General features: G+C 34.9%; 1 protein-coding gene across 3 annotated transcripts in view; it reads right to left on the reverse strand.

Annotated features, from left to right (window-relative positions):
• Positions 1-15,765, reverse strand: part of MICU1 (mitochondrial calcium uptake 1) — a 200,659-nt gene that overhangs the window by 119,325 nt on the left and 65,569 nt on the right. For 2 of the 3 annotated variants that reach the window (XM_060127064.1, XM_060127063.1), the window contains exon 5: positions 7,529-7,572. In XM_060127064.1, the coding sequence (XP_059983047.1) occupies positions 7,529-7,572 (44 nt within the window). Of the gene's footprint in view, positions 1-7,528; positions 7,573-15,765 lie in introns of those variants that run through there. The other variant, XM_060127065.1, reaches the window with a different exon arrangement.

Here is a 15,765-nt window from a genome sequence, read left to right on the forward strand (position 1 = left end):
ATGACTACTTAGAAACAGGTCTCTTGCAAAATTATGTTGCACTAAATAAAGTACTATTCATGTTAGTAACAAAAAGCCAGCCATCATGAAGGCTGGCACTGTTGAAGCAGTTTAAGTTAGCTAATTCAGCTGGGTACCACTCCAAAGTACCTTCATATACCAAATGGTTTTAAAGATTTTTTTTCAACAAATAAACTTCACTGGCTGTGAAATAAAATTTGACCTGAACTTATCATACTTCTCAAACCAACCTTAGTAGCATGATAAAAGTTCTTGACTGAAAAATATATGCTATCGACAATTTACAAGCCCAAGGCTAGGACTGATGTGACAGAGACCCAAAGGATTTTACAGTACTGTGATGAGATGAATCACTGTGAACACAGAACAGCTCAGATATGAGAAATCAAACCAGAGGTCTCTCTTCAGTTCATAGACTAGCCATTTAATCCCGGCCAATTGCTCATTACAGAGATAGCACAAGGAGATTTTTATAGCTGATTTAACTGGAAAGGAAAGAACAACGGAGAGAGCAATTATGAAGAGCACATGCTTTTCTATAGCATTTCATACAAACCGAGAAAGAAGATAACATACATGATAGCAGCTAACTCCTTTCATAAATTGAGTAAAGGGCTGAAAGTCATGCAAAATAGCTATAATTTGTAGAGCCAGATACTTTGCTTATTGTCCTGATTTTATAGTTACAGAAGATAATTGACACTCAGACGTTAAGTGGTCTCTTGCCCAAGGTTATCCATCAAGTATGTGGCAGTGTCCATATCTGAATACAGGATTGTCTATATCCAAAACCACATTCTCTCATCCTGCGCTATTACACACTAACAAGTACAGCAATCCATAATTTTGTATTTTTCATATTCGTTGCAGAATACTTACATCTACTAACTGTTTACATGTAGCTTGTCAAATACTTAGATGCTCAAATTGGAAATCCCTTGTAAAATATTTCAGACACCAAAACCAGATTTTCTGAGGACTGCAGTGTGTTAAAGAGAACTAAAATTGCTAATTTGTAAGAAGAGAGAAAAATGAGAAAATGGTTTTAAAATAATTTAAAGAACTTTGGATGGGAAAGAAGGAAGACAAAAAAATCTGAGACTAAAAATAAAACAGGAAATTACAACAGGTGTCAAAGGATTTTCTGAAATGCTGAATCTGTACTTGATTTCATTTTGGTAATGTAATTACATTTTAAACTTTTGCTTGTCTAAAGACTAACTATAATGAGTAGCTCTATTCAAATTATTCTACATTTAACACACAACCGATCAGTATTTGAAAGAGTAAATAGTTTAGTTTGTAACAGAAATACTATTTTCTCTGCTATCTTGACTACAATGAGCCAGGATCCAGTTCTCGAAATACAGATGACTCTTTTCACCTTAAGAGTGATGCCTTCGATTTAAAAAAAAAAAGAAAAAACGACAGCATTTTCAAAATGCAAGTGGTGTTCATGGCATATGAGAAAACAATGGTGCAAATAACAGTGAAGTTGAAATTCTAATTTCTAAATTCAGGCATTATAATTTGTATATCTCTTGTTTTCTTCCTTTAAAATGAAACACTATGTGGTTTCTCAGGTTAATATTGGCTTCTAGCTGTACTTCATCAAAGCAGAAAAAATTAACTTCAATACTCTTACCAAAAACAATGTGAAATAGCAAGTTCTTTCTCGCACAAATAGCATTAAGTTAGTAAAATAAAAGAAATATTTGATGAGAAATTTCTATTTACAAATAGATCATACAGACAAATAGCTTAGCTATATGAAAGGTGATATAGCATAGTCCTTAAGATGGTGAACTCTAGAGCCAGACTACCAATTTGGAATCTTGGCTCCACCACTTACTAACTGTATGATCTTAGGTCAAAAAAAAAAAAAAAAGTTACTTAACTTTTATATACTTTAGTATCTTATTTGTAAAATAATGAAAATAGTAAGCTATCTAAAAGAGTGGCTGTGTGGCTTAGAGTAATTATGTATAAACACTTAGAACACTGTTTGGCATATTATAAACACTCAAAAAACTTCAACTATTCTTCTTTTTCATATTATTATGATTAGTAGTAGTAATAGTTCCCTCAAGAGACAAATAGAGTCAAGCATTTTTCATTTAGATTTTACTTTCAACTGGAAAAATAAACCACTGACAACCAATGAGTGGATATGTTAATGGGGTTTTTTAAAAGGGCTCAATTATCACCCCTAAAATAATATATAATTATGAAAATATTTGTGGAGAACTTCAGCACTCGAAGAACTGAAATACTTTATCCTCTTAGAATCTGTTACACTTTTTAGGGCAAATGGAAACATGGATCAAAAAGACATGGAGCAAAAATAAAAAAATTCTGCCTATACATTCACATTTATCAATAGAAAGACCTGAATAAATACATCAATTCACCAAGAATTTAGAATTGACTGGTTTCAAGTCTCTGGAAACCAAAAGAAAGAGTGAGAGAGATGTGCCCAATTAATGCAGAATGTGCCCAATGCAGAATTCATAAGAACATCAATCCTGCTATAAAAATTTGAGCAAAATTAAAGCAATTCAAATAAATGTGAAGATTCACCAAACTCTATCCTATAAGAATTTCAGCAACACCCCCCCAATTTACATTTGTTTGATCTGCAATACAATTTACTCTTAGAAGACAGGAAATCCCTCACATAACTTACTATACATGTCAAGGAGTAATAGTAATACTAGACCTTATTCCAGACTCATATTTTATCTGTGATATGAAGTAAATAATCACAACTCAAATAAAGCATTAAGAGTATTACATTGCAGGAAAAAAAAAATGTGTCCACACTCCCCTTGGGGAACCACGACTTTCCCTTAAAGGGAATGGAATTTTAAACTTCACTTACCAATATTTTTAAAAGAACTTTTACCTAGTAAGCAATTAAAAGCATTTTGTTATATTAAAGCTTTGCTTTTTAACTACAGCTCCTCTTTTCTATTATAAACACTGTAATTGGTATTTCCTTTTCTAGACTTTGACCATACTTTTATCTCTTTCACCTCAATGTGGCCATTTCATCTTAATTTGATTTAAATTGTTTTCCTGTTCCATGTAAACAAACATTCTTGTAAGTATCATAAAGGGGATGGGAATAAAACACATGTTAATTCTTTCTCCCAAATTAGGAGAGATCCTAAGAGGACTGTAATTACAAATAATGAAAAAATTCATTCCAGAGGCAGGACTTCTGAAATGTTCAGGGAGAGGTTAGGGAAAAAGGCAACTTCATAGAAAGGAAAGAATAAAAAAATCTATTTTCCAAAAAAAGAAATACATGGTGGAATGATAATGATGGACAATTAGTTTCAATGGGCGATTCACTGTTACTTAAAAGAAGAGTATGAACTTTAAAGTTTTTAGAAGAGAGAAGAGGACTACATCAAAGCTCTGGAATACTGGTATTCTTTGCTTAGAAACAATTTTACCCAGATCATGCAGTTTTCTACTGTAACTTAAAAAAAAAAAGGTAGGGTTTGAGATGGAGAAAGTTGTCTATTATAGGCGATAGGAACAGAAAATACAAACCATAATTTCTATATTTGGTATGCTGAGGAAAAAAAGGAGAAGTAAGAGAAACAGGATAATGAAGGGTATAAACCACTTAAGATAAACCACACCAATACAGGACAGCAATTAACTGATTAAATGAACAAATATTTGACGATTATGTAAAATACAGGCTCCACTTAGAAATGGTGCTTTGTTTTATAGACCAATTATTGGATGATAAAAAATTAAACTCAGGAAAAAATATAGTTTTCATTAAAGAAATAATCCAAAATTCATGAAATAACTGCATTAACAAATCATAAGGAGAACGCATGGACAATGTAGGGAGAGAGTGCATTTCTAAAAAATCTGTGATATATTACCCTAAAACAAAAGCCAGACCATATTTTGTATTATCATCTATATACTAGTGCTAACACTCTATTTATAATAATTTTCAAATATCCTCTAATAGAAAATCTGAACTCTTTCAAGCTTTGAAGTTTTTAAACTTTTAAACATAGTCTGAATATTTTTACAAATATCATTTAACTACAAAATATATTCTTAAAACCAAAGGTCACTGACTATAGCTTCTTTATATTGAAATACGCCTGTGTTAGTAGATGGTAGATAGTGAAATGCATAAATGATGCAAGTGCCAATAACAAGGTACTGCAAGACTCTTCTACAAAGGAAATTGCTAAGCATCCTTAAAGGATTAGCATACATTAACATAAGGCAGTGATAAGCTCTGGAAAAAGATCTTCCCCCAAATTCAACAGCTGCTTAATCAAATTCAGTTTCACAGACTATCAGTTGAAACAGGAATGTTTCATTTACTTCTTGAGAATTTTCTAGTCAAAAAGAATAGGAGAAAAGATGACAAGTATCAAAGTAAGACATAACTGTTCAATTATTTGTCAATATCAGTTGGGCCATTCTTTTCTACTTTGTATCTGGAGTTTATATGAAATTCAAGTACAAATGAGAAAACACCCCAGGAAGATGATACTACTTCTACATTTGTTCTTGCTTTCAATGACAAAAGCATTAAAGTGCAATTCAACTAGAAGGCAATAAAATAAGCTAGTGTTTCTTACTGGTCAAATGATGGACTTAATTAAATGGTGTGCCTAATGTTAAAACAATGGGGGGAATAAGAGGATGAGAATAAATATTTCTCTAAGCAATTTATAACTAGTTCATCTTCCAAGTTGAAAAAAAAGAGAGCGAGAGAGAAAGAAAATTATCCATTAAAAAAATCAAAGTAAGTTTGAAAGGAAATTCCTCGAGGGTGTTAACTTTCTACTAATTTCTAATCATCATGCATGAAATTTACTATAATTGCCATGTACATCTGTTTTTTCAACAGGATATTATCTTAGGAGTTATATACTCTGGAAACTGCTACTCAAGAATTGAGAGTTTCTGATTGGGAAAACAAAAGAGTCATGAAGATCCAAAGGAAAATAAGATCGACAGTTGAATAAGCATTGATTCTTATAATTATTGAGTGAAGAACTTGATGCATGGCAAAAATCCCTGGAAAAACTACTAAACTGATTAAACACTGAATGAAATTTGTACTCTTCATTATATAAGATTTAAGAACAGTATAGAAACTACTTTCTTAGACTTCATATGAAATAAAAGGCAATTCATAAAGATATAAACTAGAGGTGAACTAAGTTTAAGAATCCTATTTAGGAAACATAACCTTCACTCCAAAACAAAACCTTAATAAATATATTTGATAGAAATTAATACAGGACTTAAATGAAGAACCTGGCAAAGGAATTAAACATGCATATTACAACATGGATGAAAGGGAAATCTGTGCACTCTGCTAGGGGAACAAGCTATCTGGCTCAGGGTCACTGGCTCAGTTTTATACCTCCTTATATAAGTATCCCATTCCTCTATTTGCTTTCAGAACCCGTTCCCCTGGATGAAGTCAACTTTCATATGCCTGACTTTCATGTAGGTCATACTTTCAAAGATTATACATTAATATCCTTAAATCTTGCCTTTCCTACTCTGATTTCAGAATTTTATGCTTCAGTGCATAAACACTTGCAACTATAATCTGCTAAGATTGCCTTCCAAACATAGAAGCACTGCCATTTCTGTTTCCATAGCAAGATGGGTACACAAATACTTTAATGTTTTACTGCATTTTACTCTTGCTATTTCATAAAAATGAGTGGAAATCAAAAAAAATGCAAATGGCACAAATGATAAGAAATGTAGAGCTCATAAATTTAATACAATTGAAACAAACGTGGAGCTCATCAGTCATGCCAAAAGTTGCAAATTTTTAGGATCAAGTGGACAGGTACTGGCCAAAACAGGAAAAAATTAAACAGCACATATGAAACATGAATTACCATTAGGACTTTTATATTCGGGAGCTCTCTAGGAATGGAAATTCCCCTTTTAACATGTAAAGTTGCTGTTTAACTTGCACATATTCAACTTCTTTACATGTTTTCAGGTTTATGAGAGAGGACTGAATTCTCATGCTACTCTGGATTCCTTCAGTAGCCAAAAAAAAAAAAAAGTGATCTGTAAAATTGATTTTGCAATAAGATATTAGTGGCATAATGAGTCATACCTCCAAGAAATATGTGATTAACTGATTTTTTTCCAAGTCATCAAACATTTATTGATTACCTCTTATGTGCCAGGCACGCTCTGGACTCTGAGTGACATAAAGACAGATAAGACAGGGACCTAACCTGCCAAAGACTCTGAAATCAGACCCTGACATCAATGTCTGCAGCAACCCCTCACATGGATAAGGTATTTTATCATACATAAAGCAGAGACACCAAGGATCAGAGAGAAGATTGGTCTGCCCCAAAGCAGAGCCAGGACTCTAAACCTGGGTCTCCTAACATCTAAATGCCCTTTCTTTTTGTTCATGCTTTCTTTTAGAATATGTGACTTTAAAAAGAGGATACCCACAGATGGAGGCACGGTGCCACCTGAATAGAAAAGGTAATTTTTAGGCTGGAAGCCTTGGCTGAGATCTCACAGCTCTTCAGGCAGCCATTCATTCCTTCTACTTGTGCAAAAGACCTTAGCACTTATATCTTCACCTTACCAGTACATGTAGTTTTACATAAGGATGCAGGATTGACACATTCCTGCAAGATCAGTTTCTACTAACCCTGACTTCTACCCACCTAGACCCTTGTTTGTAATCCTGCCTTTTCCAGCCACTTCATCATTTTCCTTCTGATTTCCTTCTCTTTAAGCTTTGTAGAGCCATCCCTGACTCGCTCTTCTTCCTTCTGCGCTTTCTTCCTCCTCTTTAAAATTGACCTTTTACTTTTCTTTCTGACCCTGTGGAATATTTTCTTTTTCTTTTTGGAGAATTCAGCCTGAAAGGGGTAAACATGTTTAACTGACTGTTTTGAGATAATAAAATTAAAAGTTTTATTTTCTATACTAAATGATTTATTATATGATTTATTCAGGCATAAAATAAAGAACTGAAAGTAAGTATAATGCAAATTTATATGCAATTTGGGGTGCTCTTCATAATTGTTATAAAGCTGTAAGGACTTCTGTAATTTTCTAGTTAGGATTATTGCTATATACTATCAAAGCCTAAGGAAGGTCAAATCAGATAGGTGTTTTTATAAGAAATGTAAATGTAATATTGGGGGGCTTGTTAACCTTTATAATGGCTATTGAATTAAAATTCAAATGTCAACATACACTGAATTAGCCCTTAATATATGCAGCGGGTAACCCATCAGTATTACCCGATACGGAAAACACAGAAGAGCCTTCTGCTTGATTTTTTTCTGTAGAAGCATCTGAAGGCACTTACAGGCCTCCCAATCTAAACAACTAACTTTTTTGATAAGACAAACAGGTATTCAGAAATTTCTCACAAATAATTCTAGAGGAACTTAAAAATCTTCTTAGTAAACAACAGGATATATACGTTGTATCATAGTTCACTCACCTTTCCATCAAAGCGTTTTATTGTATATTGATCCAGACCCAAGTCTGTAAAAGAGAAAAAAATAATACTTAGTCACTGAATATAACTCAGGTGAAACACATGAAATGACAGCTCTGTTTTGTTTCCAATCATTCAATTAAATGTACTAGATGGTTTAGCCACAACATTATTCAAAGTCCATATAAATGAAAATTTTGTTCCACAAAGTGTCAGTGCTAAAAGATACCAACCTTTTATTTTATATATGAGAATATGAAGCTCTGAGATAAAGAGGGTAAAAGTTCATGAGCAAACCTATTCAACAGTAGAGCCAAACTAGAACCCTGGACTCTTCCCAAGGTGATGCTCTTTTCCATTACATCAAAATGATATATATTACCTCTAAACAAGGTGAGGGATATTAGTTTAATCTGAATGCATAATAATTTTTTGTATAAAGTTAAAGAGAGAAGACTTTAATATCAGAAGACATTTTGCAACACACCTAAACAGATAAATAGACCATCTCAATATTACTTTTTAAAGGTGGGTTAAGGGATTTCCCTGGTGGTCCAGTGGCTAAGACTCCGTGCCCCCAATGCAGGGGGAAAGGGTTTGATCCCTGGTCAGGGAACTAGATCCCACATTCCACAACTAAAGATCCTGCATGCTGCAAGTAAAGATCCCACATGCCGCAACGAAGATCCTGCGTGCTACAACTAAGACCTGGCACAGCCAGATAAATAATAAATTAAATAAATAATAAATAAATAAAAAATAAAGGTGGGTTAAATAATAAATTTAACCTTGGGAATCCCTAGCATTGTGAAATCCTAAGCACTATGAAAGATAAAAGCAAGTATATTAAGTGCTCCTGAGGGCTGGGATTTTCTGTCTTTGCTGACTGCTTTATCCCAGTACTTGGAACAGTGGTTGATCAATAAATACCTAAAAAAAAATTGAATGAGTAAGATACAATCCCTGCCTTGAAGAGTCACAATTTAGTAAGAAAGACATATACATTATAGTAATATTACAAGGAAGGATACAATGAGTTCAATAAGAGGGTGGTGTGGGAGTTTTTAAAGTGGAGAAATCAGTTCCCAATTACACTTATTTTTCTTGCATAATTACTCAGTTCTTTTCTTTCAGTTCTCACTTTATTCATGCCAGTTCAGACCCTTACCTCATTATGCCCAGAGTACTACAAAGATAGGATTATCACTGCTCCCAAAGGAAGCTTTTTGCATTTCTGCTTCCACACATTTGGTTACACACGCTCCTTATCTAAAATATGCTTCACCTTCTAGAAGCCTGCCCTGAACAAAATGAACCACTGACTGAAAAAGAAAGAGATCAGTCAGCAAAAAGGAAAATTTAAAAACAAATCTAATTTGAAACCTCACAGATACTCAAAAAGATACCAGTCATAAAGGTAGAACATGCTTCTATGATAAGAGAACAGAAAACAAGAAAGAGTTGTAGACAATTAAAACTATAATTGCCTATCTCCCCCCTCTTTCTTAATATACTGTCAAAAGATTAGGAAAAGGTTATCTCAGGACCACTGCCAAAAAGACAACAGGATGGAAAACAGAAGAGAGAATTATAGAGAAACAGAGACTCAATACAAGATCTTATGTCATACAAGACCTTTTCTCATTCACAAATAGGTAAGAAATAATCCAAAAAGTATTACCAGAAAATTTCTCAGAGCTGAAGAGTGACACAAATTAAAAGAACTTATTTAAGCAAAATGAACAAAACCTACTTGTAATCCAGTTGTATGCTTGTAAAATTTTAGAATACCAAGAAAAAGAAAATCCTCAGAATTCCCAGAAAAAACCTTCCTAGTCCTTTAAAAAGGAATGAGAATTAGTCTAGGATCAGATATCTCATGAGTAAAACCTGGTACATCAACTAAGGGAAATATATGCTTACTAATTAGAGCAACACTGTCCAACAGAAATATAATGTGAGCAATAAATGTAAGCCACATGTATAATTAAACATTTTCTAGGGGCTTCCCTGGTGGCACAGTTGTTGAGAATCTGCCTGCCAATGCAGGGGACACGGGTTTGATCCCTGGTCCGGGAAGATCCCACATGCCACGGAGCAACTAAGTCTGTGCGCTACAACTACTGAGCCTGTGCTCTAGAGCCTGTGAAGCCACAACTACTGAGCCCACGTGCCACAACTACTGAAGCCCACGCGCCTAGAGCCCATGCTCCACAATGAGAGAAGCCACCACAATGAGAAGCCCGTTCACTGCAACGAAGAGTAGCCCCTGCTCGGCGCAACTAGAGAAAGCCCACGCTCAGGAATGAAGACCTAACACAGCCAAAAATAAATAAATAAAGTAAATAAATTTATTAAAAAAAAAATTCTAACAGCCACCTTTAAGAAAGCAAATAGAATGTATAACTGATTCACTTTGTTATAAAGCAGAAACTGACACATGATTGTAAAGCAATTATACTCTAATAAAAATGTTAAAAAGAAAGCAAATAGAAACAGGTAAAATTAATTTTAATAATATATTTTATTTAAATGAATATATCCAAAATAGCATCATTTCAACATGTAATCAATATAAAACTTACTGAAATATTTCATATTACTTTTTACAATAAGTTTTCAAAATCTGGTGTCTATTTTACAATTATAGCACATCTCAGTTCAGACTAGTTACATTACAAGTTATTATCGTAATATCCAAAAGAACTCAAAAGTTAAAAAATATTAAAGTGATTGCTTCTGTGACCTAACTGGGAGGGTGGAGAAATTGGAACAGATCTGTGTTTTTCATTAAGTGCTCTTCACTATAGTTTGGAAAATATTTTACCATGTGCATCTGCCAAATAAAGGAGGGGCATGTAAGGACAGCCTGGCATGTAGTGAGAATTCCTTCATTCAAAAGCAAATACAGGGACTTCCCTGGTGGTTCAGTGGTTAAGACGCCATGCACCCAATGCAGGAGGCCAAGGTTCGATTGGTTGGGGAACTAAGATACCACATACCGCAACTAAGCCTGTGTGCTGCAACTACTGAGCTCATGTACTCTAGAGCCCGCGTGCCACAAGGAAGACCCAGAGCAGCCTAAATAAATAAAAAGAAGCAAATACAGACATAAAGTAGGCCGAGAGATTCATAATTTCAAGTTGGAAGAAATGATTATTTCATCTTATTACATTTAGATTTCTTTACCTGTCAAATGAAGCAGATGGTTGGATTAGATCAATTCTTAACATGGTTGGGGATGGAGTGTGGAAAGTGTGGATGGATTAAAGAATTCATGCTATCCTTACTCACTACTCCTCTTGAGATTCTAATAGGCCAAATTATTGGGGGAGGGAGAGTATGGAGAAAGAAAGGAAAAAACACAGCATGTGTAGTTTGAAAATATAATCAAATGACTATCCTTCCATTTCTCCACCCTCATTCTTTGGGTCCCAGCTTAGAAACACTGGATGCTATACCGTTTTCCCTAGGGTGCTTTCTATGAATCTCAGACTTCTCTTCAAAGAACTCTCACAGTCATTTAATGCTAACACTATCTCCCCCTTTTCATTAATGAGAAAGCTGACGCTCAAAAGGATTAAACGATTGTTTCTGATTTTAAGTCTAACAATCTTTTTAAATGGTGGCAGTTGCCTGTCTTTTTGAATCCATGACAAAAATAATGTAGACATGCAGAAATACTATAAGAATAGTCTCAGTTTAAGCTTCAGAGTGAATATCTAAAAGGAGGCTTATTTTAAAGATGATAGCTACTCATTTTGCCAAAAGACAAAAGTGAAACAATCAAATATGTCATTTTGATATCTATAAATTAGAGCTTAGGTAAATGGAAGCTCTATACAATTTTACTTAAGAAGTCCCAGCTATCTCTCAAAAATTTAGAGATTCATTTTTTCAGTTTAATACTAGAATTTATCCTAAAAATTGTACCCAAAGAATATTCTAAAATTTTATTAAAATAATTATATTTTCAGCTTATGTAAGTCAGCAAAAGTACAGTTCAAGTTCATCAGGTATGAGATAATTTTTTTTAATCGAACTGCTGAAAACCAAAGACAAAGAAAAAAATCTCTGAAGCAGCCAGTTTAAAGTGCTGAAAGAAAAGAACTTCAACCCAGAATTCTTTATTTAGTCAAAAAAATTCTTCAAGAGTGAAGACAAAGGGCTTCCCTGGTGGCGCAGTGGTTGAGAGTCTGCCTGCCGATGCAGGGGACATGGGTTCGTGCCCAGGTCCGAGAAGATCCCACATGCCGCGGAGCAGCTGGGCCCGTAAGCCATGGCCGCTGAGCCTCCGTGTCCGGGAGAGGCCACAACAGTGAGAGGCCCGCGTACCGCAAAAAAAAAAAAAAAAAAAAAAAAAAAAAAAGTATGAAGACAAAATAAAAATGTTCTCAGATGAAGGAAAACGTAGAGGATTCATCACCATCAGAACTGCTCTAACAGATGTTCTATCCTTCAAGGCAGAAGAAAATGATACCAGAAGAAAGTATGGAACTTAAGGAATAAATAAAGAGCAACAGAAGTAGCTAATATCTAGATATGTATATAACAGACTAGTTTGATGGTTGAAATAAAAACTTAAAACAATGTCTGGCAGAGTTTTCAACATATGTAGATGTAATACATATGACACTACACCATAAACTGGGGAGAAATCTTTATAGTGGTTAGATATCTATATTCCACTTGAAGTGGTAAAATTATAAATTCTCAGCAAACTGTGAAAAGTTAACTATGTATATTATAATCCCAATAGCAACCATTAAATTAAAGATACACAAAGAAGTATCGTTAAACCCCCTGACAAAATCAATTAAAATGAAATATTAAAAAATCTTCAAATAATCTGAAAAGAAGGCAGGGAAGGGGTAAAATAGGAACATAAAAAAGGGAACACAAATAATAAAATTTGTTAAATTTAGGTAGACCTAAATTTAAACATATCAACAGTTACATTAAATATAAATCATCTAAACATATTAATTAATAAAAGGTAGAAACTGTCATATTGGATAAAAAACATGATCCAACTATATGTTGTCCATAAGAAACCCATTTTAAATACAATGATATAGGTATGGTTACAAGTAACACGATGGAAAAAGATATATCATGAAAAATGAATCAAAAGAAAGACTGAGTGGCTACATAAATATCAGACTATGTGGACTTTAGAGCAAAAAATATATATATATTAGCAAGGATAAAGAGGGTCAATTATATAATGATAAGAGGGTCAATTCACCATGAAGCTAGAATAATCCTAAGTGTGTATTCACCTAATAAGAGTTTCAAAATATTTGAAGCAAAAACTGATACAATGGAAAAGATAAATAGAGAAATCCACAAATAAAGTCAGAGATCGACATCCTTCTCTCAATAATTGACAGAGAAAGGAAACAGATAATCAGTAAGGATATGGAAGACAGAAAGATGGGCTGCCTGGGACTTGCCTGGGAAAAAGTGGGAAGGCAGGATTACAAATGGGTATGAAAACATTCTAGAGGGTGATGAATACGTTCGTTATATTGATTGTGCTTATGGTTTCACTAGCATATACATGAGATTAGTATATCAAAACTCATCAAACACTTTAAATAATGCTGATATTCTATGTTAATTATACCTTAATAAATCAGTAAAAAGAAAGAGACAGTACAAACAACCAAGGAGAAGAATGGTATGTTTGAGAATATTGACAGCTTCTGTATATTAAAAATTATCAGAAACAAAATAAAAAGATGGGCCACAGACTAGGAATAAATATCTGCTATATGGCAGACTCCAATAGAGAATACACATAATACTTTAACTAATCAAAAAGAAATCAGGGCTTCCCTGGTGGCACAGTGGTTGAGAGTCCGCCTGCCGATGCAGGGGACGTGGGTTTGTGCCCCGGTCCGGGAAGATCCCACATGCCACGGAGCGGCTAGCCCGTAAGCCATGGCCGCTGAGCCTGCGCGTCCGGAGCCTGTGCTCCGCAACGGGAGAGGCCACAACAGTGAGAGGCCCGCATACCGCAAAAAAAAAAAAAAAAGAAAAGAAATCAAATAGAAAAGTGAGTAGAGAAGATAAATAGGCAATTCATACACATGGCAATGTGAACAGCCAATAAACATCTGGAGATAAGCCTTACTAGTTACTAATGAAATGCAAAACAAAACCAGATACAATAATTTCCATCAGATTGCTAAAAATTTAAGTCTGATAATACCATGTCTTGGCAGGAATGCAAAAGAGGAAACTCATACATTCCTGGAGAAAATATAAATTATTTTATCCACTCTGGGAATCAATTTGGCAATGTTTAGCAAATTTGAAGAGGGTATCCTACAGGCCAGCAAGTCCAACTTCCAGGTATACATGTTGAAAATAACTTTTTGTAAATATGCACCAGGAGACATACAGAAGAATGTTCACTTCAGTATGGTTTACAACAGAAAAAACACTGGCATATTAGATTTTTGTTCTCAAATCTTCACTTCCTCCTCCTTGACCTCTGTGGAAAATCCCTTAACTTTGGGCTTAGCCATGTAATTTGCTTTGGCCAATGGGATACTGGCAATTATGACATGACTCAATCCTTAAAATGGACTTCTGACATTGGCTTGCTTTCTTGCACCTCTGCCAACAGTATGAGAGGATAATATCCCAGATAGCCCTTTGGTTTAAAAAGGATGAGAAACATATAGAACAAACTAACAAATCTGACAAAACCATCAAGCAGAGATGACCTAGACCAGATTAGCCAGCCCCTAGCCTATCTAAGCAAGGCCAGCTGAGATCAACAGAGCACACCCTTTGTGACCTGCAGATGCATGAGGTAAATAAATGCTTATGTTTTATGCCACTGACATTTTATATGGCTGTTTGTTATACAGCAATAGCTGACTGACAAAATTGGAAGTGTTCATCTACATGGACATGGGTAAATTAAATACTGGCATATTTATACAAGTTTAAACAACTGATATACACAACTATATAGCAGTGAAAATAAGAGAACAACAGCTACCTGTGTCAACAAAAACACACATATAAACATAATATTTAACATATAAAAAAAGCATGGGAAACGTAGCAGCTTGAAAAGGCTAACTTATGCTACAGTAACAACTTTAAAATCTCAGTGGCTTACAACAAGGAAGGTTTTATATAGTGCTCATGCTACCTATCTATCATACTGACTACAGCTCTGCTTCACATGGTATTGAATCTGGGATCCAGGCTGACAGGGCAGCAACCTCTATTTGGAACATAGCAGAGGTAAAAGAGAACACAACAAATCACAAACTGACTATTAAAGCTCTTGCTTGAACATAGTGTATATAGTTTCTGCTCACATTTCATTGGTCAGAGGAAATCACATGGTTAGGTCCAAACTCAGTGCTAGGAGAGGAATACAATCATTCCCTGGGGAAGGACAATGGATATACGTGAATGTTATAGTCTTCATCAAGAATGATAAACACCAGGGACTTCCCTGGTGGCACAGTGGTTAAGAATCCACCTGCCAATGCAGGGGACATGGGTTCAAGTCCAGGAAGATGCCACATGCCAGGGAGCAAGTAAGCCCGTGCACCACAGCTACTGAGCCTGCGCTCTAGAGCCCACAAGCCACAACTAGTGAAGCCCCCGTGCCACAACTACTGAAGCCCATGTGCCTAGAGCCTGTGCTCCGCAACAAGAGAAGCCTGAGCACCACAATGAAAAGTAGTGCCTGCTCACTGCAACTAGAGAAAGCCTGCACGGATCAACGAAGACCCAATGCAGACAAATATAAAAATAAATAAATAAATAAGAATGATAAACACCGAATTAAGGACAGTGGTATCAGGAACCAGGGGCAGAGACCCTTATTTCTTACTATAAGAAACCCTTGTTTCTTATTATTCCACAAGAAGTCAGCAAATATTTTTTTGTAAAAGGCCAGATAGTAAATATTTTAGGCTTTGTGGGCCACTTATAGTCTCTATTGGAACTCCTCAACTCTGCTATCATAGTACAAAAGCTGCCATGGACAATACATAATTAATGAGTTCCAATAAAACTCTTTTTATGGACACTGAAATTTGAGTTTCATGTGATTTTCAGGTAGCACAAAATATTCCTCATGTGATTTATTTTTTTTAATGTAAAAAATATTCTCTGCTCATGGGCCATGCAGAAACAGGGAAGTTCACTGTAGCTGACCAACACCTGCTCTATACTCAGCATCACTGCAGGAAATTAAAATA

Source organism: Lagenorhynchus albirostris, chromosome 16 (assembly GCF_949774975.1).
Source record: "Lagenorhynchus albirostris chromosome 16, mLagAlb1.1, whole genome shotgun sequence".
In the NCBI taxonomy this organism is placed as follows: Eukaryota; Metazoa; Chordata; class Mammalia; order Artiodactyla; family Delphinidae; genus Lagenorhynchus; species Lagenorhynchus albirostris.